This window comes from Lethenteron reissneri, chromosome 40, assembly GCF_015708825.2.
Source record: "Lethenteron reissneri isolate LAM-NWPU_2019-01 chromosome 40, ASM1570882v1, whole genome shotgun sequence".
In the NCBI taxonomy this organism is placed as follows: domain Eukaryota; kingdom Metazoa; phylum Chordata; class Hyperoartia; order Petromyzontiformes; family Petromyzontidae; genus Lethenteron; species Lethenteron reissneri.
Window position 1 is genome coordinate 919,354 of NC_083818.1, and position 21,321 is coordinate 940,674.

Sequence of the window (21,321 nt, forward strand, 5' to 3'; positions counted from 1 at the left end):
TGGGCCAAAAGTGACGGGCGGAGTCGGGAAGGATGCTTTGGGAACCATCGGGAAGGTTCCTCGAGGGGGCGTGGCTAGAGGCGGAACCTAGCTCAGCCGGGGTGAATATAAGCAGAGGCTTATATTCACCCCGGCTGAGCTGCGTCGCTGCTCGTCAACTCCTCTCTGCGCCACCGACCACGTGGCGGGTTCCCCAGCGAAGCTCGTCTCTTCTCTCCGGCACGCCGTCAGCCAACGGCGAAACCGGGGGAGCGGAGCTATACAGTACCACAGTTAATAAAGAAGCACTCTGACAAAGATCGTCGTGGAAGTCGTTTATTACACATACATATAAACAGACACACACGTATGCCTGCACGCATGCCTACACCCGCACTGACATTCAGTGGAGAGGAATCGGTCAATCGTTTGACCGTCTAGCTTTGAGCCACGGCAAGGAGTCGAACCAGGAGCGGCGTGCATGTGCGCCGTGGTGGTGGTGGCGCAGGGGCAGCCATGGTGTGCCAGAAGGACGGCATGGCGGTGCACGGAGTGGCCACAGAGGACAGCAGCGGCGTGTCGGAGCTGGTGAGCGAGGCGTCGCTCGGCAACTTGGGCAGGGTCGTGGAGATTCTGCAGCGATTTCCAGACAAGGTGAGCCACACAAACATACACACGCACACACACGCTCACATATACACACACACAAATAAATACACAAGTAAACACAACAACCGCCATTCACCACTAAGTGGCAGTGACGTCACCATGACGCCTGTGCCAGGCTATGTGCACGTTGAGGCCACGTGAAGTGTCGAATGCCCGCTGGCAGGAGGTCACGGGGCAGACCCAGGTGCCACGGCTCGACTAACTGAGATGACTGGCTGATGCACCACCTGTGCCCCCTACTGCGCCAACTTGCTGTGCTTTAGCCATCCGGTGCTCCGCTCATTGTTGTGAGCGTTGCTTCTCCGCCCTCCGTTGCTGTTGGAGGGCGACTGCCTCCAACTGCCCAGTAGTGTCCTTCACAAGCCTCTTCAACAGAGGCCGATCTTGACACCACTGGTACCAGTAATCGGCAAGTTCACTCAGCTCCACATCTTCCTGTACCACATCACTCCATCTATTCTCTAGCCCATGCCGCGCCAGTTTAGCGGAGCGCCATGCGGCCATAACACAGCAAGCTTGTACAGTGGAGGGCAGAGGTGATGCATTTGCCAGCCATCTCACTCGGTCACATCCCCGTGACATCCTGCCAACGAGGCTTCTGCACATCACGCAACGGCCTCAGAGTGTACCTAGCCTGGCACAAGCACCGTGGCGACATTGCCGCCACTCGGTAACGAACGGTGGCTGTTGTTGTTTTAGTAGTACACGTGTGTCTGTGTTTGTGTGTACGTATGTGTGTGCGTGTGTGTATATGTGAATATAAGCAGAGGCAGTGCTCGCTAACAGCACTTGCCCCTACAGTCTGTTAAGGCTAAACGGGGGATCTTTGTTTTCTTTGTATATGTGTGCTGGCCACCCACCCCCTCGTGTACCGTTCCGGCCTTCAACGGTGATCACTAACAGCACTTGCCCCTACAGTCTGTTAAGGCTATACAGGGGATCTTTGTCTTTTATGTGAGTATGTTGGGAACGGGAGTGCAGCGGGTTAGCGCGCTGCGCTACGAACCCGGCGACCCGAATTCGATTCCTCCTCCTACATCCTCCCTCTCCTCTCTTTCCTCCTTCTCCCACTCACTATTCCAATAGGTGTTTGAAGATTGTGTAAATATTATTGTCGTTAAACCCACTACCACCCGCCACAGCTATTTAGTTAGGAGTTTGTCACGTAAACAAAGTGTGCCAATGCCGTTACTAGTTCAGCACACCGGTCGTGTGTTAGAGAGTAAACCAAATACAACATTATTTAAACTGGTCCTGGGCCTAAACATCGCCACCTACCCCCTCGTCTGCCATAGCGCCGGCCTTCACGGATGCTATTCGCTAACAGCACTTGCCTCAGCAGTCTGTTAAGGCTACTCGGGGGGTCTTTGTCTTCCTGCAGGTGGACGGACGGAGCCAGGGCAAGACTGCACTGCAGGTGGCGTCCTTCGCGGGCCACGGGGCCCTGTTGGACGCCCTGCTCCGCGCGGGGGCCCGCACAGACGTGCGCGACGACGAGGGTGATGCTGCGCTGCACTACGCCGCCTTCGGGTGAGTGCCGCTCCGCCGGCTCTGATCCCCACTGTGTGGGCGGGCCGGCAGGCGGGGGAGATGGCAATGGGGGCACCGCCGGGAAGACGAAGGACGGCCCCGATATTATTAGTCGCGGCTCGGCTCAGGATTGGCTCTGGCTGCAGTGAGTCGGCTCAGAGCCACCACGCTTCACTTGAGCTAGCTCTGAGCACGGTCCCAGCCGTGCTCAGGATTCTTACAAGCATGAGCCCCGAGCCACAGCTGAGGCGCTCACTCACGCAGTCTTTGGAAACCACCGAGCAGTTCGCGCCAGAGCTGAGTATTAGAGGCTGAACCATAGCTGAACCTGAGTGTGAGAATCTGAGCCACAGTTGAGCCCTGAGTATTAGAATCTGAGCCGAAGCTGAGCCACAGTTGAGCCCTGAGTATTAGAGGGCGAGTCAAAGCTGAGCCTGAGTGTTAGAGGCCGAGCCGGAGCTGAGCTTGAGTGTTCTGAGCCAGAGCTGAGCCTGAGTGATAGAGGCTGAACCATAGCTGAGCCAGAGTGTAAGAGGCCGAGACTAGAACTGCTTCGCAGTTGCTTAGGAACACCTGGAGACTGACAGGGGCTGATTTGAAAAAGAAACCTGACTTTACTGAGAATAAACTAAACTAAAACTATTTTTTTATCCAGATAAGGACCACTGAGCAATGTAGCTCTTTTTCAGAAGCGACCTTGTTTATCAGAAATGATAACTCATCAAAGTGGCTTATCCTCACGTGGTCATTTATAGCAGCCAAATACTCTAAATTTGGACTGTCTTGGGTTTCAACTAGACCAGGTTAAGATAACTAGTAATACATGGGCCACTGACTCTGTCTGATTAGGAAAGTTAGGATTGATGGGGCCTGGTTAATTGAAAATTACCAAATGGCCCGTTTTGGCTGAGACAGTCCCAGTGGATTCAGTAAACCTCTCCCGGTGTCCTGAAGCTCCTGTGAAAATCTGCCTTCATTGGCGGTTTAAAATGTTCTGGCCTCATGCTCCACTCGCGACGACTTGGGAAAAGGGCGGAGCTGACTGAGCGGTGGGCAGGGCTACCTGAGCAGTGGGTGGTACTGGCGACCGAGTGGGCAGGGCTACGTCAAAGTGGGCGATGCTGGCGACCGAGTGGGCAGGGCTACGTCAAAGTGGGCGGTGCTGGTGACCGAGTGGGCAGGGCTACGTCAAAGTGGGCGATGCTGGCGACCGAGTGGGCAGGGCTACGTCAAAGTGGGCGGTGCTGGTGGCCGAGTGGGCAGGGCTACGTCAAAGTGGGCGGTGCTGGTGACCGAGTGGGCAGGGCTACGTCAAAGTGGGCGGTGCTGGTGACCGAGTGGGCAGGGCTATGTCAAAGTGGGCAGGACAGATCAGGGAAGGAGCTGACGGTTCACTGCGTGTCCGAGTTGAGTCCGATACTATGCCGACCGCCACGCAGTGGCGACGTGGCTTGGGTTTGGCCTTGCCAGGACAACACTCGTGTCGTGGCGTGTCGTGTGGTGCCGGCCTCAGTGGGCGCTTGTTAATGACCTTCCCCTTCACCCCCACGCAGCAACCGCGCGGCGGCGGCGACGGCGCTGCTGGGCGCCGGTGCGAACGTGGACGCGGCCAACAAAGCGAGCACCACCGCACTGCACGTGGCGGCGAGCATCGGGCACACGGACGTGGTGATGGCCCTGCTGGCTCACCGAGCCGACGTCAACGCGCAGGTGAGTGGCAAGGACCCCCAAGACAGATGCGCGCAGCTACGTGGACAGACCTGACAGACGCACACGGACGGACTGGTTAGTGAACAGACGAATGAATAGAGACGGACAGATACACAGGTGGATGAATGGAGACAGACAGGTGGAGAGACGAACAGGAAACACGAGCGAATAGAAAGACAAACGGACGCAAACGTGAATGGAGCTATGGGTTTGGCCCCTTGTCCAAATTCTCACCCATGCCCCTTACGTCCCTACACTGTGCCACCCACGCCTCTTCCCCTCACTCCTTTCGTGATCCCATGCCCCCCCCCCCCCCCCTCTGTCACCCGCCGGCGGTGGTGCGGCCAGGACGTGGACGGCGACACACCGCTGCACGAGGCGATCTCGCGCGACCACCGTGACGTGGTGGAGCAGCTGAGCGCCGTGCCCATCGCTGACTTCTCTCTGCGCAACCGCCGCGGCTTCAACTTGCTCCACCAGGCGGCACTTAAGGGCAGTGCCATGTGAGTTGACGAGTGAGGGAGTGCGTGTGTGAACATGAGTGCGTTTGTGTGCGTGCGTGTATTTGTGCGTGCGAATGTTATGAGCACACTGTCCATACCTGGGCAGCAAAGGTCTCATTCCGAATCAGTCAAGCAGCATTACCTTTTCATTGCCTATGTAACGCTGCTGTGTGGACGCTACGTGGTCTGTCACTCCACACGAAGTGAGTTTCTCTGGCAGGCAGGGCTGTGTTGGCTGGGTCATGTAGCCCGCATTCCCATGAATGACGCTACTGGGCAGTTTGGGGCAGTCGCCCTCCAGCAACAACAGAGAGCATAGGAACGGTGCTCACAACGAGTGCCAGGCGGCTACAACGCAGCAAATTGACACAGTCGGGGGCACAGGTGGTACATCGGCCAGTCATTTCAGTCAGTCAACCCATGGCATCTGGGTCTGTCCCGTGACCTCCTGCCAGCGGGCCTTAACGTGCACATATTCTGGCACAAGTGATGTGACGTCACTGGCACTTAGTGGCGAATGGCGGTTGTTGTGTGCGTGCGTGTGTGAGTGTGTGTGTGGGGAGCAGTAGTGTAGCGATAAGCGCGCTGCGCTGTGAACCCAGCGAACCGAGTTCAATTCCCGCTCGCGGCCAACACCAGTGAAGATAATTTTAACCGGTCCTGGGCTTTCCCTCGGTCGACTCAACCTCAAATGAGGACCTGGTGCGGTGTATAGTAAACATCGCCACTAGGGAAACAAAGGCGGCCGGGCGTGGTGCTGGCCACCCACCCCCTCGTGTGCCGTTCCGGCCTTCATAGCTGCTCGCTAACAGCATCTGCTCCAACAGTATGTTAAGGCTTTACAGGGTTCTTTGTCTTTGTAGGGAGCGGTAGTGCAGCGGTTAGCGTGCTGTGCTACGAACCCGGTAACCCGATTCGATCCCCGCTCACGGTCAACACAATTGACGAATATTTGAACCAGTTCTGGGTCTCTCCTAGGTCGACTAAGCCTTAAATGAGCACTTGGTGCGGTGTGTCAACACCAGCACTGGGGAGACAAAGGTGGCTGGATGCGGTGCTGGCCACCCACCCCCTCATGTGCCTTTCCGGCCTTCATAGGTGCACCCTAACACCGCTTGCCCCAACAGGTTATACGGGGGATCTTGGTCTTTGTGTGTTAGCGGGTGTGATTGGGTGAGCGTCTGCACATAGGTGGCACGCACGTCTTGTGACCCTGACTGCTGACCCTGACGTTCGAGCCATGCCACTCGTACAACCTGGTCTCTTGAGTTCTCAACTTGAGACCCTCCGACCCTCCGCGCACCACAGAGCCACGCACAAGATCCTGGGTCGCGCGCGGCAGCTGGTGGATGTCAAGAAGGATGACGGCTTCGCCCCCATACACCTCGCCGCCCTCAACAACCATCAAGAGGTCGCCCGCCTCCTCGTTGCAGAGGTGGGTTGCCCCTCCGCGTGCCTCCTCAATGACGCAGCTTCGATATTCTGGCCGTCACACGACCTCGGCGGGTGTGAGCTTGGTGCCGGCCGAGTGTCAGCCGACACGGCCATTGTGAATCATTCGGCGAGAAAGAGAGACACCCAGCCCCAGGCATCATGGGGTGGGTGGACAACCCCCACGATCCCTTGGCGTGGCCTATTGCCAAAGTGTCATGCGGGTTCGATTCCTGGCCGTGATGCAGGACTCTAGTGGCAGTTTGTGCCGGCTTGGTGTCTCTGACACGGCCACTGTGAACCTTCCACTTCCTCCATCTGTACGACTCTGGATTAGCGCTCTGAGAACGATTGTTTAAGGGCGCTTTATAACTTTAAATTATTATTACTGTAGAAAAAAGAAGAGCAAGCCTTTGACCGCAGGTGTCTGAGACAGATGTGAGGAATATCTTGGCAAGATAGGATGAGCAGTGCAGACGTGCAGCAGAGAATGGGGCAGGGGTGGTAAGTGTTGGAGATAAGGCTTGGCAACCTCACTTGCATTTAGCACGGTTGGCTACGTACGGTGTGAAAGAAGTTCAACATCCATACGTGCGTGTGCACAATCGCGGCAGCGCTGCGTGAGACGTGCGTGCAGGATGGGTGAGAGCCGATTTACCGAGATTGGACATTCAAGCGGTCTCCACGAGTCTGGCGACCGAGGGAAAGAAAATACTGACGACCAGATTGTGGGGATGCTGTTAGGACAGACCTATCGGGTCTCTGTGAGTCAGTGGGTCTCTATGTGAGTCTGTGGGCCTCTTTGTAAGTCTGTGGGTTTCTGTGTGAATCTGTGGGTCTCTGTGTAAGTTTGTGTGTCTATATGTGAGTTTGTAGGTTTCTGTGAGCCTGTGGGTCTCTATATGAGTCGGTGAGTCTCTATGTGAGTCTGTGGTCCTCTGTGTGAGTATGTGGGTCTCTGTAAGTCTGTGGGTGTCTGTGAGTCTGTGGCTCTATATGTGAGTTTGTGGTTCTCTATGTGAGTCTGTGATCTATATATAAATCTGTGGTGCTCAATGTACGTTTGTGGGTCTCTATGTGAGTCTGTGGGTCTCTTTGTGTGTGTCTATGGGTCTTTGTGTGAGTCTGTGGGTCTCTATGTGGGTCTTCACGTGAGTCTATGGGTCTTTGTGTGAGTCTGTGGGTCTCTGTGCGAGTTTGTGGGTCTCTGAGTCTATCTAAGGTCAGGATGGATACGGTCAGGGCAGATCTTGGAGGTCGCCGCTTGTCTCCTGCACAGGAGCTGGGGGATCTGGCGGGGGTGGGGGGGGGTGCGTAGAACGCGTTATGTTGCGACGAGGTTCCACGGCGGTGGCGGCGGTGGCACCAACGGCTCCGCCCGCGCTCACACCGTCTCGAACCCCACCCCGTTCCCTCCCCCGCCGCGGCGCGCCCAGGGCCAGTGCGACGTGGACGTGCGGACGAACCGGGCGCAGACGCCGCTGCTGCTCGCCGTGCTGCAGGGCCACGTCGAGCTGGTGCAGCTGCTGGTGGCGGAGCGCTGCGACGTGAACGCGCGTGATGAGGACGGTGACACGGCGCTGCACCTCGCGCTGGGCCGCACGCATGTGGCCGTGGTGCCCGCAGGGGTCGTCGGAGTCGCTGGAGGGTCGGGCAGTGGCGGTGCCGCCGGTGCGGCCGGCGCTGGGCAGTGCGCCCAGTCTTCGGCTCGCGCCGCCAACGACTCGCTCGTCAACCGGGTGAGCCGCTGGGGAGACGGTGACTTGCGGGGATCCGTGGAGTTTCCTCGCGCATACGCTAGTGCTTGTGCAATGTACATGTGCGTGTGTGCGCACGTGTTTGTTGTTGTCGGGAGCGGTAGCGTAGCGGTTAGCGTGCTGCGCTACAAACCTGGCGACCCAAGTTAAATTCCCGCTCATGGCCAACATCAGTGACGAATAACTAAACCGGTCCTGAGCTTCCCCTAGGTAGACTCAGCCTCAAATAAGTACCTAGTTCGGTATGTAAACATCGCCACCGGGGAAGCAAAGGCGGTTGGTGGTGGTACTGGCCACTTCCTCCCTCGTGTGCCATGCCGGCCTTCATAGGTGCTCGCTAACAGCACTTGCCCCAACAGTCTGTTGAGGCGATACGGGGAATCTTTGTTTTTGTTGTTGTACGTTGAACTTCTATCGCACCGTACGTAGCCCAGCCGTGTTCGTTGGAGGTGCGGGGCATGGGAAGGGATAGCGCACCACGCTGCGAACCCGGCGCGACCCGAGTTCGAGTCTTGCTCTCAGCCAACGTCGGTGACGAATGTCTGAACCGGTCCTGGGGCCACCCTCTCCCCTAGCCCGCACCTCCGATTTGCCTGCTTGGCTACGTACGGAGGGAAAGCAGTTCAACAAATGAGTGCTCGGTGCCGTGTGTAACCTCCAGCAGTGGGAAGACAAAGGTGGCCGAGCGTGGCGTTCAACCGCATCGCCACGTCCGTGCGCAGCGCCAGCCTTAACAGGCGTTCGCTAACAATGCCCGGCTACAGCGTTGTGGGGGATCTCCCGTCCCTGTGTGCAGCTGAAGAGCACGGGGCTGCTGGGCCCCACGGACCCGACGACGGGCGCTGCCATCGCCTGCTTCCTGGCGCAGGAGGGCGCCGACATCGCGCTGCCCAACGTGCGCGGGAAGGCGCCGCTCGACCTCGTGCACGACCCCCGCCTGGCGCAGCTGCTCAAGGACTTCGCTGACTGGTGCGATGGGCGAAGGTGTCCCCCCCCCCCGCCCCCCCCGTGTAGCCTTTAAAGACAAAGATGCACAGACACACACAAAAACAAATATCCCCGTGTGTAGCCTTTACATACTTTTGGGGCAAGTAGGCGGCCAGCACCACTCCCAGACGCTTTAAGCACAAAGACACACGGACACACACAAAGACAACAGGCTGTAGGGGCAAGTGCTGTTAGCGAGCAGCACCGATGAAGATCGGCACTGTGGCACACAAAGGGGGTGGGTGGCCAGCGCCACGCCCGGCCGCCTTAAGCACAAAGAAAAAGGCACACACACAAAAGACACAACACAGACACACGCACACACAGACACACGCACACACAGACACACGCACACACAGACACACACACAGACACACGCACACACGCACACAGACATACAGACACACGCACACACAGACACACGCACACACAGACACACGCACACACAGACCCGCAGACACACGCACCCACAGACACACGCACACACAGACACACACAGACACACAGACACACAGACACACACAGACACACAGACACACACAGACACACAGACATACAGACACACACAGACACACGCACACACAGACACACAGACACACACAGACACACAGACATACAGACACGCACACACAGACACACATGCACACAGACACACACGCACACACGTGCACACACAGACACACACGCACACACAGACTCACAGACACATGCACACACAGACACACACAGATGCACACACAGACACACACACACAGACACACGCACACACAGACACACACAGACACACACACACACAGACACACACAGACACACACAGACACACACAGACACACACAAAGACCACTACTGGCACAGTCACGCGGCTCGTCTCTCCCACAGGGCCCAGCAGGCTCGGCGGGAGGTCACGCTCGTCGGTAGCGGCGCGGGGCCCTCGGCGGGGCCTTCGGCGGGGCCGTCGGCGGGGCCGCCGCTGCAGTGTCTCGCCGGGACCCACGCACCCAGCCCGCGCCGCGCGCCCCCTCCCAACCCGACCAACACCATCACCAACCTGGCCATGGTGGCGCCGTCGCCCCAGCAGCCCCCGGCGACGGTTGTGGTGGCGGCGGCGATGGCGGCGATGGCGGTGGTGGAGCACGCCGAGTGCCTGGTGTGCAACGAGGTGGCGCCGCTGGTGCGCTTCTTGCCGTGCGAGCACAGCGTCGCGTGCGAAGGTGCGGCAGCAGCAACATCGCGGTTGAGGCCGTGCTGCTCCCCTAACTCGCTTGCCCGCTCGTTTGTTCATATGCTCGCTTATTTGTTCACTCGTCTGTTCACGATGTTTCCCTGTTGCCTGCTGCTTCACTTCCCTGCTCGCTTGCTTGCTCCTTCATGAATTAATTAGTTTGCTCACTTCGTTATCAGTCACATATTCGCTCGGTCATTCACTCGCTCGATTAAGTGTTCTCTCATCTGTTCACTCACTTGCTCGCTCGTTCACTTGTTTGTTTACTCACTCGCTCACTCATTCGTTCACCTGTGTGTGGGTGTGTGCTCGCTAACAGCACTTGCTCCACCAGTCTGTTAAGGCTACATGGGGGATCTTTGTTCTTACCACATTAACCTGACTCCCGCTCTTCCCCCCCCCCCACCGCACTCACCCTTACAGAGTGCACAGTGAAGATGAAGAAATGCATTTCGTGCCAAGTGACCATCGTCAAGAAGTTGCGATCAGGTCAGTGGTGACATCTCTACACTCCTCCACCGCTTAGGGTGGTGCACTGCTCCCTGCTCGAGATCCCAGTGGGAGCTTCCCCATCGCGTCTCTCTGATCACGATGCCCGACAGCAGCACGAATGGAATAGAATGTGCGAGAAAGAGAATGTTTGGTTTATTTGTTTCAAACGAGCAAGGAAAAAGTCGTGCGTACGCGTTGGCGGCATTGGCGCACGCGCTGGTGTGCACGTGTAACCCGGCATTATGGAAGCAGTGATGGTTGGCGGATCGCTCAATGTCACAACAACTCCCTTCCCGTGGGTGGGCGTCGAGGAGTATCCATACCAGGAGAAGGCAGTGTGGCAAAGTGCGGACTTATCATCATGTGACCCTTCTGTGTGGGATAGAGTGTTGCCCCCTTGCTCACATGGCTACAGTTTCCTCCCACATGTATGAATGAGCCTTAATTGCTTGAGAACATCTTGATGCATAGTGGACTGCAGAGCTTGGGCAACCGCTGCAATAGTCGGCTCACCGCCTGGCTGCTGCCTTCCTGCTCGAATGCAGTTCCTTGTGAGATGCAGGTGGCACGAACGACGCCATATACAACTTGTTTTTTAAACACCTAAACCTTATGTAATGCTTTCCAGCATTCATTTGTCCTGGAAAGCTTTTTTTCAAATGGGTACGGCCTATCTTGAACAACTGTTCGTTTGTTTCACTGTCCCTCTATCCATTTGTCCATGCAACTGTCTGTCCGTCCAGTCATCCATCCTTACGTTTATCCATTTATCCATCCGTCCATTTGTCTGTCCGTGTTTCAATTTTTCCGACTATCCACCCATCCATCCATTTGTCCATGTAACTTGTCGGTTCATCCATCCCATCGTCCATCTGCCCATCCATCCGTTTGTCTGACTGTCCAATCCATCCGTCTGTCCATCCGTCCGTTTGTCCTCTGTTCCAAGCAGACGGCACGGAGCTCGACATCGCGTCTCTTCAGACGACGCCGACGCCGTCATCGTCGCTCTCGCCGTCCTCTTCGGGGCTACCGCTGATGGTGGGGGGCGGGGATGGCACTTCCACCCCCGCCCCGTCAGCGGCATTGCCGGTGGTGGGCGACCCCGGCGCCAGCGGCGGCGCAGGCGCGGAGGAGGTGGCGGAGCTGGTGCGGCGGTGTCGCGACATGGAGAGCCGGCTCACGTGCCCCGTGTGCATGGACCAGATCCGCGACATCGTCTTCCTGTGCGGGCACGGTGCGTGCGGGGCCTGCGCACCGGGCCTGGCGCAGTGCCCGCTGTGCCGGCAGGTCATACAAAAGCGCATTCACATGTACGTGTGAGGAGGTGGGGGGAGGTGGTAATGGGTGTGGAGGCGTGCGCGTGTGGTTTGGTGTGGTGTGAAATGTGTGAGTGTGCGGTGTGTGAAGTGTGTGTAAGGAGTTTCTTCACGGAGTGTTCTGTACATGTAAGTGTTGTGTTTACGGAGTCCCCTTGTGACTATGAGTGTCTTCACTGTAAGTGTCTTCAATGAGTCTCCTGTGTACATGACAGTGACTTTGTCACTAAGTGTCCTATGTAAAGTGTATTCACCAATACACCTTTTCCACCGGAACATCTGATCCAAGCCAGCCCAGGGCCCTCAGTACTGGGTGGTTTCCCACTGGTCATTTGCCCTGCCGCAAAGCCCGACTGTGAAACTCTGGCTTTGCAAGACCTCTGAATCTGACTCGGGGGGGGGGGGGCTCAGCAGGGCCAAGGAGCGAGGTTTTTATTTGTCGTCATAACTTTGCGTCAGTCGTTACGCTCGAGCGTTGCGCGTTCATTTCGCGTGACCTCAGCAGCACGGCTCGGCTCCTGCAGTGGAAAAAAACAAACCCGGTGCTTCCTGAGCTGTTGCCAGGGTGGCTCGTCTCGGCACGCGACGGCCTCGGCTCAGTTGTGCCGGTGAAAAGGTGGTGCTGTGTGCTCAGTGTCTTCATTGCCAGTGTGTTCAGTGCCTTCACTGAGTGTTCTGTATGAACCGTGTCTTCACCGTGTGTGCTTGCAGTGTGTTTGTTCCCCACTGCAATGTCCCGATTGCTGTTTCTTCCCATGTGTCGTCCCGTGTCCCACCGAACTCCGTGTGTGTCCTTGTGGTCAGATGTCTTGTGTGCCCACGTCACGTGACCCGGTATCCCCCGTGTCTCAGGTCGTGTGTTCCAGGATGGTCACGTGTTCGCGTGTCCCACATTGTCACATGTCCCCATGTGTCACATTGTCACATGTCCCCGTGTCCCACATTGTCACATGTCCCCATGTCTCACATCGTCCACGTGTCCCAATTTCTCCGTGTCCCCCGTGTGTCGGATGAATGCGCCTCTCCATACGCCATGCCATCTGAGGCAGGGAAAACCCGAAATATTATAACATATAAATACATACAAATATATATTTAGGCTGCACAGCATCTGTGGGAGTTTAAAAAAAACCTCAGCAATAGTGTGCCGGAGTAGGGTAGCTGCGCCACGTGGTGCTGATGATCGCCAGTGTGGGTGAAGCAAATATTTATTTATTTATTACGTTTGATTGAATTTTATTTGAAAACCCAGGAGCCCCCGGAATGCACTCAAGACAATTGCCGTGCGCGTGCGGGAGGGAGGTGGCTGGGCATGTGGTGACGATCGAGACACGGTGTCCGATCACAGCTCACGACTCCAGGTCGTGCTTCCGTTCGGGAAATTACCGTTTTTTATTTTATTTGGTCTTGTTGACAATTTAATATATTTGGTTCATTTTTGGCATTGGCGCTGTCCTTAATAGCGCAGGGCGGTTGTCGCGGAGGAAGGCGCCATCGCTATGTTTGGTGGACACGGCCTGCCGTAGTTTCGCGAGGGTAGGGGGGGGTGCGATGTTGCTTCAGCTGCTCATGTGGATGTGTGTGCGTACGTGCGATCCCAGCGGAGTAATCTGCGGTGTAATCTTCCAAATTCGGCAAGCTTGGGACCGCGATGCCGGCACACAAGTGGCCCCACCCATTCCCAATGACGCCGCGGGACCTCTAGATATCCACTGGGAAGCGGCCGGCACGCAGTTTTATTTCTACGCCTATAATACCCCACACGGTGTTAACCAGGGCGGCCTGCCGCACTCGAACCGCAAACCTCGGCGACAAGCGGAAAACGTGTTACCGCTGGGCCAGGTTTACCACCCCGGTTTAATACCTACACAGTTACAGGGAAATCTACCGCGGCGGATGGTGCAATGGTTAGCATAATAATCCGGTGCTTTGCAGGTTCGAACGCGGCAGTTGAAACAACTGGGGGCCTAGTTGATCAAATCCCTCCACGCTCTGTCCACCCAGCAGTGTGTAGATGAGTCCACGGCAGGCGGTCGATCAGCAGGTCGCGTGTGGTGGGGTGAAGTGTAGGTAACTCCCAGCTCTTCCAAGATGTGTGGCCATAATAGAGGTTTCTGGGTTAGATCGCGTAAATGTATAAATGTGTCGTTAAAACCCGCCATCACCCGACACAGCTATCTAGTAAGGGTTGTCACGTGAACAGAACGTGCCGATTCGTCGTAGTTGTAATCGTGTGTTGTGAACGGTCAGAGTCGATTTTGGATGGTGGATCGATGTGTCACAACATGCCTAGCGAGCACACACCACCTTTACTTCGCCAGGTGAGAGCCCATGGGGAGACCTGGGTACAACCTGCCTCCTCAGCACATCACCTTCGATTAGCGCAGTTGACTACTTTTGGTGCAAGAGAAGTTTAACAGACATACCTTTACTTCGCCAGGTGAGAGCCCATGGGGAGATCTGTGGCCCGGTATACAAGGCACTTAAATCTCCCCCCTTGAATGCAGCACTGAAGGGGAAGCGTGCTGCACCCTTTATCTGGGAGCAGCACAGCCTATGGGTGACGCAAACCCCTGGCACGTTGTGTCTCTGGGGTTTGGGCTCGCATTTGATGAACGTGTGTCCTTTTTTGATTTAAAGCTTTCGTGACTGCAGGGATTCATATTCTTGGTTCTTTCGGTAAAGTCACGTAGAAGGGAAATAATAAAAATATAAAACAATAAAATTCTCACGACGTTTCGACTGCAACACAAGCAATCATCAGCAGGTGTGAAATCCACAGCAATAAAATTTTCTTGCTGTGGATTTCACACCTGATGATGATTATATATATATTATTATTTCCCTTCTACATGACTTTACCGAAAGAACCAAGGATTTGTGTGTCCTGTTTTCAATCATCTATACCGTATATATCTCAATCGCCTCAAGCCTCTCACAAATCATATGATTTGTGTGTGCCCATCCCACTTTGAATCTTTCCCCGCCCATTACGACAACAGACACTGCTCCGTGCAGCTCACTTCGGTCTCGCATCTTGGTCCGGTCATTACCTCAACCTCCTCCCCTTCCTGCCCAGCACTCCTTTTTCTCTGGTTCATATCTTGAGCCGTGCCCTCCTCTTTGTCCATCCTGAGGACTTCCATCCCGGCATCCCCTTCCCATTCTTTCTCTTGATACCGTCCGTTACTCTACTCCCCTTCTTGCATTGTGGCACAGGTACAACGTTTGAGAGTAACGTAACTTTATACTCGAGGTTAGTTTGTCTTTAATCATCTTTCCCAAAGTTATCTAGACCCCATGTTACAGACAGATGGGCAGGCAAACCGACAGGAAAGTGAAGTTTGTCTAATCGGGTGAGATTTCGCGAGGCCAGGATGAGACTCGTGTGTGAGAGTGACCCGGGTCACTAAAATAATGATTCAAATAACCGTATAGCTATGAAGCATTGTTGTCCTTTTCATTGCTGTATTTATTTGATGTTGACTTTTATATAACTATCGTTATTTTTGGCAAAAATTACTGAATATATTCGACTGATCACAGCACAATTGCAAAATAAGCTACAGAAACATCGACTAGATATAGGGTGGCTAGTGTACTAATAATGTAAAGAGACAATAGGTGTCCAAAAGTGTGCGACACAGACTGTGTTCCGTTGAATGAGTGAACGAGCGAGCAATGGCGCGAGCGAGCGAGTAAAATCACTGCGACGTGTGGAGGTGGTGACTGCAGTCATTGTCTGAAGCGCTTCGCCTTGCTCCGCTGAATCATTCACGGTGCCCGTGGCAGCGGCGGCGGCTTTATTGATGGAAGTTTTACACGGCCGTGCGGTGGCCATGTGGGAGATGAGACACGGGGCGGCACGCGGGCAGAGACAGGAGGGAGAGGATGTGTTATGATAATCAGTCGTTAATTTCAGTCAGAACAATCCTGAACGCCGTTCCGGGATATGTATTGGCGACATCATATCCATCCGTCTCCCCTAATTTTGTCCCAATTGCTCCCTATATTCTTCCTCCCCTCCACACCTCTTCATTCTAGAAGTTCTCTGTTCAAGATCCATCTTCCCTACTTCCCATCATCTTAGTCTCAGGCTCGCTGTCCGTCGTCTCGGACCAAAACAAAAAAAAACTAATCGAGAATTGAGAACCGATGGTGACGCTCGGGCAGTAACGAGATGGAAAAACTGGCTGCAGAGGCACCGATACGTCTCGGAGATTACCGAATAAATCACACGGCGCCGGGTGGGTTGAGGGGACGGAGGGGGGGACGGGGGGGGGGTTGTGGGGGGGCGAGGGGGGAGCAGGCAGCCGAGACGAACAGTGATCTCTGGGTTGCAACCGAGCCGGGTTCGACTGGTTGCTCAGTGTGAATGATGTGGCCGTGTGTGGCCATGTCCCTTTGCTAGCTTGGAGGGGTGTAGGCGAGAGGGGAAGGGGTTCCCGGCTTCTCTGCAACACGCGGGCTACAGACATCCCTCGCGCACATTTTGCGGAACGCCGTGAACCAAATAACATTGCAACAACAACAAAAACAACGGTGAAACTACCGTCAAATTCGTGTGCAGGTGTCCGAGTGGATATGCGTGTGCGAGTTTGTGTGTGTGTACGTGTATCGGCTCAACCTCAAATGAGTACCTGGTACGGTGTGTAAACATCGCTACTGGGGAGACAAAGGCGGCCGCGCGTGGTGCTGGGCACCCAGCCCCTCGTGTGCCGTGTCGGCCTTCATAGGTGCTGCTCGCTAATAGCACTTGCCCCTACAGTCTGTTAAGGCTATACGGGGGGGTCTTTGTATGTGTGTATATGTTATGGGACGCGTTCGTGCAATGTTTAGCACACCACGCTATAAATCCGTCGGCCCAAGTACGATTCTCGCTCACGGTCAACACCAGTAATGATTATCTGAATCGGTCCTGGGCCTCCTCTAGGTCGATTCCGCCTCAAATGAGTACCTGGTGCGGTGCGTAAAAACATTGCCACTTGGGAGACAAAGGCGGCTGGGCATGGTGCTGGCCACCCACCGCTTCGGCCTTCGTAGGTGCTCACTAACAGCACTTGCCCCAACAGTCTGTTAAGGCTATACGGGGGGGGGGGGGGGTCTATGTATGTATATGTGTGAGTGTGTGTGTGGTGTAGATGAACGGTGTGGATGAACGGTGCAGCGGTTAGTGCACTCGTTCTGTTTCTGCTGACGGGTCAACATCAGTTACAAAATATCTGAACCAGTCCTGGGGCTTCTCATAGGTCGACTCAGTCTCAAATTTGAAATGAGCACCTGGTGCGGTGTGAAAGAATCTGAGCACTGGGGAGACACAAGGTTTCGGAGAGTGGTGCAGGCTGCTTGGAGGTTGTTGGCTAGACGAGGTTTCCAGCCTCTGCACCCATGGGGCCACTGGCAACCCTCGAACACATTTTGCCGAGTGCCGTGAACCGAATCACATTTAAACGTTATTTGCTGTGCATGGCCTTCATAGGTGCTCGCTAATGGCAGCTGCCCCAGCAATCTGTTAGTGCTCTACGTGGTGCGGTGGGTGGTACTTGGCAGAATCTTTATGTTTGTAGGTGCGCACGTACACGAGCGCACGCGTGCGCTCGTGTGTGTGTCAAAGCAGTCAAAGTGTCAATGCCGGTGTAATGGATGGTGGCTCATCAAGGTTCCAATGCACTGAGTGCAGGGGATGTCATCCCTCAGATTGTCCAGGTCACAACTCTCACTTAGCAAGATGCAGGTGATTATAAGAGACACAACAGACCGTGTGTGTATGTGTACTCGTTCCTTTGAGGTTACGAGTGTGTGTGGGGAGCGGTAGTGTAGCGGTTAGTGCGCTGCGCTACGAACCTCGAGACCCAGGTTCGGGTCCCGCTGACGGCCACCAACATCAGTGAAGATTATCTGAACCAGTTCTGGGCCTCCCCTAGGTTAACTCAGCTTCAAATGAGTACCTGGTGTGTAAACATCACCACTCGGTGTTGACCACCCACCCCCCCGTGTGCCGTGTCAGCCTTCGTCGGTGCTCGCTTAACAGCACTTGCACCAACAGTCTGTTACAGGCTATACAGGGGACCTTTGTCTTTTGTCTTCCCTGGCCACACCACCCCCTTGTGTGATGTGGCCCTGGACCTTAATAAGTGCTCTCTACGCATTGGCCGCTATGATCTATATGGCTAAACAATGGGGGTGTTTCCTGCATTTGTTTTGTGTGTATATATAGTGTGTGTCTTATAAATAACGTGATCTAACCCAAAAACCTTTATTAATAATATTGGCCGCGAAAGTCTACGTGTTAAAGTGTGTGTGTGTCTGTCAGAGCAGATTTGTGAATGCAAAATAGTGTGTGTGCTGCGTGAAGTTTACAATGGGGGAGACAAAGACATCTGGGTAAAAACAATTATTTTTCATTATTTTGGATACTGGCATAAAGGTCCCATAGATATTTACACCTGGGCATGGTGCTGGTCACACCCACCGCTGTTCAATGTACGCCAGGCTTTGTCTTTATCTTGGTATAGATATGTGCACGTGTGTGTGTCCATCTGAATGTCTTCCTGAATTTCGATGGCTCTCACCTGGTTAAGTCGGCTATGTCAGTTAAATAAAAACAAGTATCAATTCGAATGAGTTTTCACCTGGTTCTTGAAATTACTTTAAAACATGTAATAAGTAATGGATATCAGTGGTCCATTATGTGGTTGAATTACAAACGCTAGTCACAAAGGATAAGGTGAATAGTAATCGGCAGAGTGCATTTCCGAGGGCTTTCACTTCATGGTTAAATAAAGGATGAGATGTTTTATTACTATGAGATGTTTTATTTACCCAGAAAATCTGTCTCGATACTTCTGCCTCGGAGGTTTAGAGAATTATTTCGGATTGTTTTTGTTCTATTTGGGAGTGCGCGGAGAAAAGCCCACACATGCGAGAGAACACCCACTACAATGCTTACCACCCCGCGATCAAAGCATGTTATGAAGACCTACTTGCTGTTCTTAACCATTGGCAGGTACCCATTGTCCATTGGTGGCTTTTATCCTCGACTCGCCCCCCGATGCAGGGCATGCCGCTCCCGTGTTGGCACAAATTTCATGGCAGCCGTCCGTCCTTCATTTCTCGTATTTACCAAACGCTTGCCATTTTCCCAATTACTTTCATACAAATCACGGCTGTCTTCTACCCATTTTTTTTTGCAAACGTCACCATCGTTTCCCCGCTCTTTACCGTCAAAATATGGCCGGCCGTTTCTATCCGTCTCCATCAAATCACCTCCGAATCTTACTTTTCCCCCACTCTAACCAAAGCGGACTTCCCCCCCCCCCCTCACTTAATGGCTGCAATTGTCTCCTGCTTTCCACAAAATGGGTGCTCTTGTTTCTCTATTGCCACAAAATGGCCATTCTTTGTCTATTGCCACAAAATGGCCTTTTTCCCTATTGCCACAAAATGGCTACCATTTCTACCTTTCCCCCCCCACCAAATGGCCACTATTGTGTCACTGGTTTGCACACCCAGTGACCGCCACCCCCTGTTGACGTCCCACAGTCAACCTGCAATGCAGTCGTACGGTACATACAAGCCAAGCAGTTTGTGCCAACACGAGGAATCGGTTCTGAATGAAACGGTCGCGTTGCGCTTACAAAGGAACTCGTGTAATGGAAGAGGGCGCAAGTATTTTTCCAGATTCGTCGTGTAAGATGTGCATTGTACATTTTCAAATATCTATTTTTTTTTCTGGATTTTTCTCTCGGCAGCCGCCACACACACATACACAAAACAGCTTACTCATATTAAATGTTGCACAGTGTTCATTGTTTGAAACGAATGAGATTACGTAGTGCTTAGAACACATTGGGATTGTTGAATAAAAAAAGAAAGTATACTTATATATATAAAAACCGTCATTGTCATGTCCTAATGCAATGAAGACACATCCCTAACAGGTATTATCTCATCAAATCGTATATAGTCTGTAACTTGTCTGTCCCGATGCCGATATGAATACTCATTGGTAAGGAGAATAATAATCGTAATAAGAAAAATACTTTAAATTGACCCTCTGGTGACGTCGCTGCCATGGGGCGTTTCGGTGACGCGCAAAAGTCTGTTTAAGGTCTTTGTTAAATATTTGTGGTTTGGCCACGTGCTGATGTTCGGTGAATAATGCCAAACGTTCCCGTAAACCCCTCTGACCACCCGACAAGATTGCCGCGCTCAACGGAGGTTGTTGGCGCCGCGTTGATTGATGTTGTTGATGTTTGAATTCGGTCGTGAAAGGTCTTGAGCCATGGTGGAGGAGATGTGGTGCCGTAATCGGGAGAAAATTTCGATCGACACGAATGGCACGCCGTAGATAAATGTCCCTGTAAGAGCGAGACAGTCGTCGTCGGGTCGTGGAGCGTCTATGACGAGGAGGTTTGGCGGAAAAGCTCCGAACCGCAAAGGTGGGCCGGACCCAAAGACAAATATGGACCGTTCTATTTGGCTCCTTTTGTTGTTAAGGAATGACTTTAAACTCGTGTGTGGGGCAGCCAAGGACGGCCTCGGTGTGAAGTTACCATCGAAGAGCAGAGTATGTACTTTTGTTTGCGTCTTTTAAGGCGAGAGGCCTGAAACGTTTGAAGGGGTACAGCGTCTTTACCCATTAGCCCGACCCCCACCGCTATGCAAGTGGAATGGTATGGCCCGAATCGCATTGTTTACTTGTTTATTTTTTGGAGGCTGATGACCTTTAACAGCCTGTAGTTTGACCGAATGACCCATTTCCTCTACCCACGTTGACCCAGCGCTAACCTGTACTTGCATCCCTGAGCCAGTGGTAGAAATTCCACATTCTCATGGTGATGAGCAGTAGAAATGTATCCGCAGTGACAACAAATTATTTCCTTCCGACAAAATGGTGACACTTGTATTCATTAATGCTGCACTAATTCTAATTTTCTGCCGTTTGGCAATCCACTGCTGGATGAAGTTCACCACCTGCCGCCCCCCGAATAATGTTGGGAATTTAACCCACGACCTTCACTTTGGGAGTCAAACGCATTGAACACGCCACCTGACCGAACTGTGAAAACCCTTATGAATATGAATTATTATAGCAAGGACTTGAACATGCATATTGTACCATTCCTTGGTTTGGGGGTAGGGGTCGGGGGTGGAGGTCGTGGCTGTTGATACGAGGGGGGGTGGGGTGGGGTGGCGTGTGACCGTCGCACCTTTCAGTCTGATTAAAACAATACTACACAATACCTTTGTCATCTTGTGACCCTCAGGTTGTCTGGGCTTCTTGTCAAGGTTAAGAGGTTATCGTGGCCTCTGCCTGCGATACCCTGTTATTGTTGTTGTAAAGCCGATGCCTGTCCTTTTAGGAGGCTCTTCCTTGTGTCACCAACCTCTGGGTGCCGCTCTCACGCTCGTCGAGGTCGCCTGCCCTCCTCCATCGTGCACGTGGGTCAACGATCCGGTCTAATGGTTGCGCTTCATCGTAAATGAAAGATGGAGAGAGAGCAACTGAGTGCAGCGCCAGCAGATTCGTGTTTTCGGGTTGTTACCCGTGTGTTTGGCATGATGTCCAATATTTCGCTCTACCCTGAACAGGGAAGGCAGTTTCCACTCTGCTGAATGGAAACGGGGGCAGGGCAGGAGTGTACAATCCAGACCTGCTTTGTGTTCAAAGACCACCATGGCCTCCCGCTGTCCGCAACGAGGAAAATCCTCGCAACCATTCC

The 21,321-nt window shown here is 53.7% G+C and overlaps 1 protein-coding gene across 2 annotated transcripts in view; it reads left to right on the plus strand.

The window, feature by feature from the left end:
* Positions 1-20,771, plus strand: part of MIB2 (MIB E3 ubiquitin protein ligase 2) — a 58,150-nt gene extending 37,379 nt beyond the window's left edge. The window contains exons 9-18 of one of the 2 annotated variants that reach the window (XM_061568159.1): positions 488-633; positions 2,030-2,178; positions 3,732-3,888; positions 4,237-4,391; positions 5,700-5,826; positions 7,259-7,561; positions 8,376-8,563; positions 9,446-9,777; positions 10,212-10,277; positions 11,227-20,771. In XM_061568159.1, the coding sequence (XP_061424143.1) occupies positions 488-633; positions 2,030-2,178; positions 3,732-3,888; positions 4,237-4,391; positions 5,700-5,826; positions 7,259-7,561; positions 8,376-8,563; positions 9,446-9,777; positions 10,212-10,277; positions 11,227-11,600 (1,997 nt within the window). In that variant the 3' untranslated portion in view covers positions 11,601-20,771. The remainder of the gene's footprint in view (positions 1-487; positions 634-2,029; positions 2,179-3,731; positions 3,889-4,236; positions 4,392-5,699; positions 5,827-7,258; positions 7,562-8,375; positions 8,564-9,445; positions 9,778-10,211; positions 10,278-11,226) is intronic. The other variant, XM_061568160.1, reaches the window with a different exon arrangement.
* The last annotated feature ends 550 nt before the right edge of the window (positions 20,772-21,321 follow it).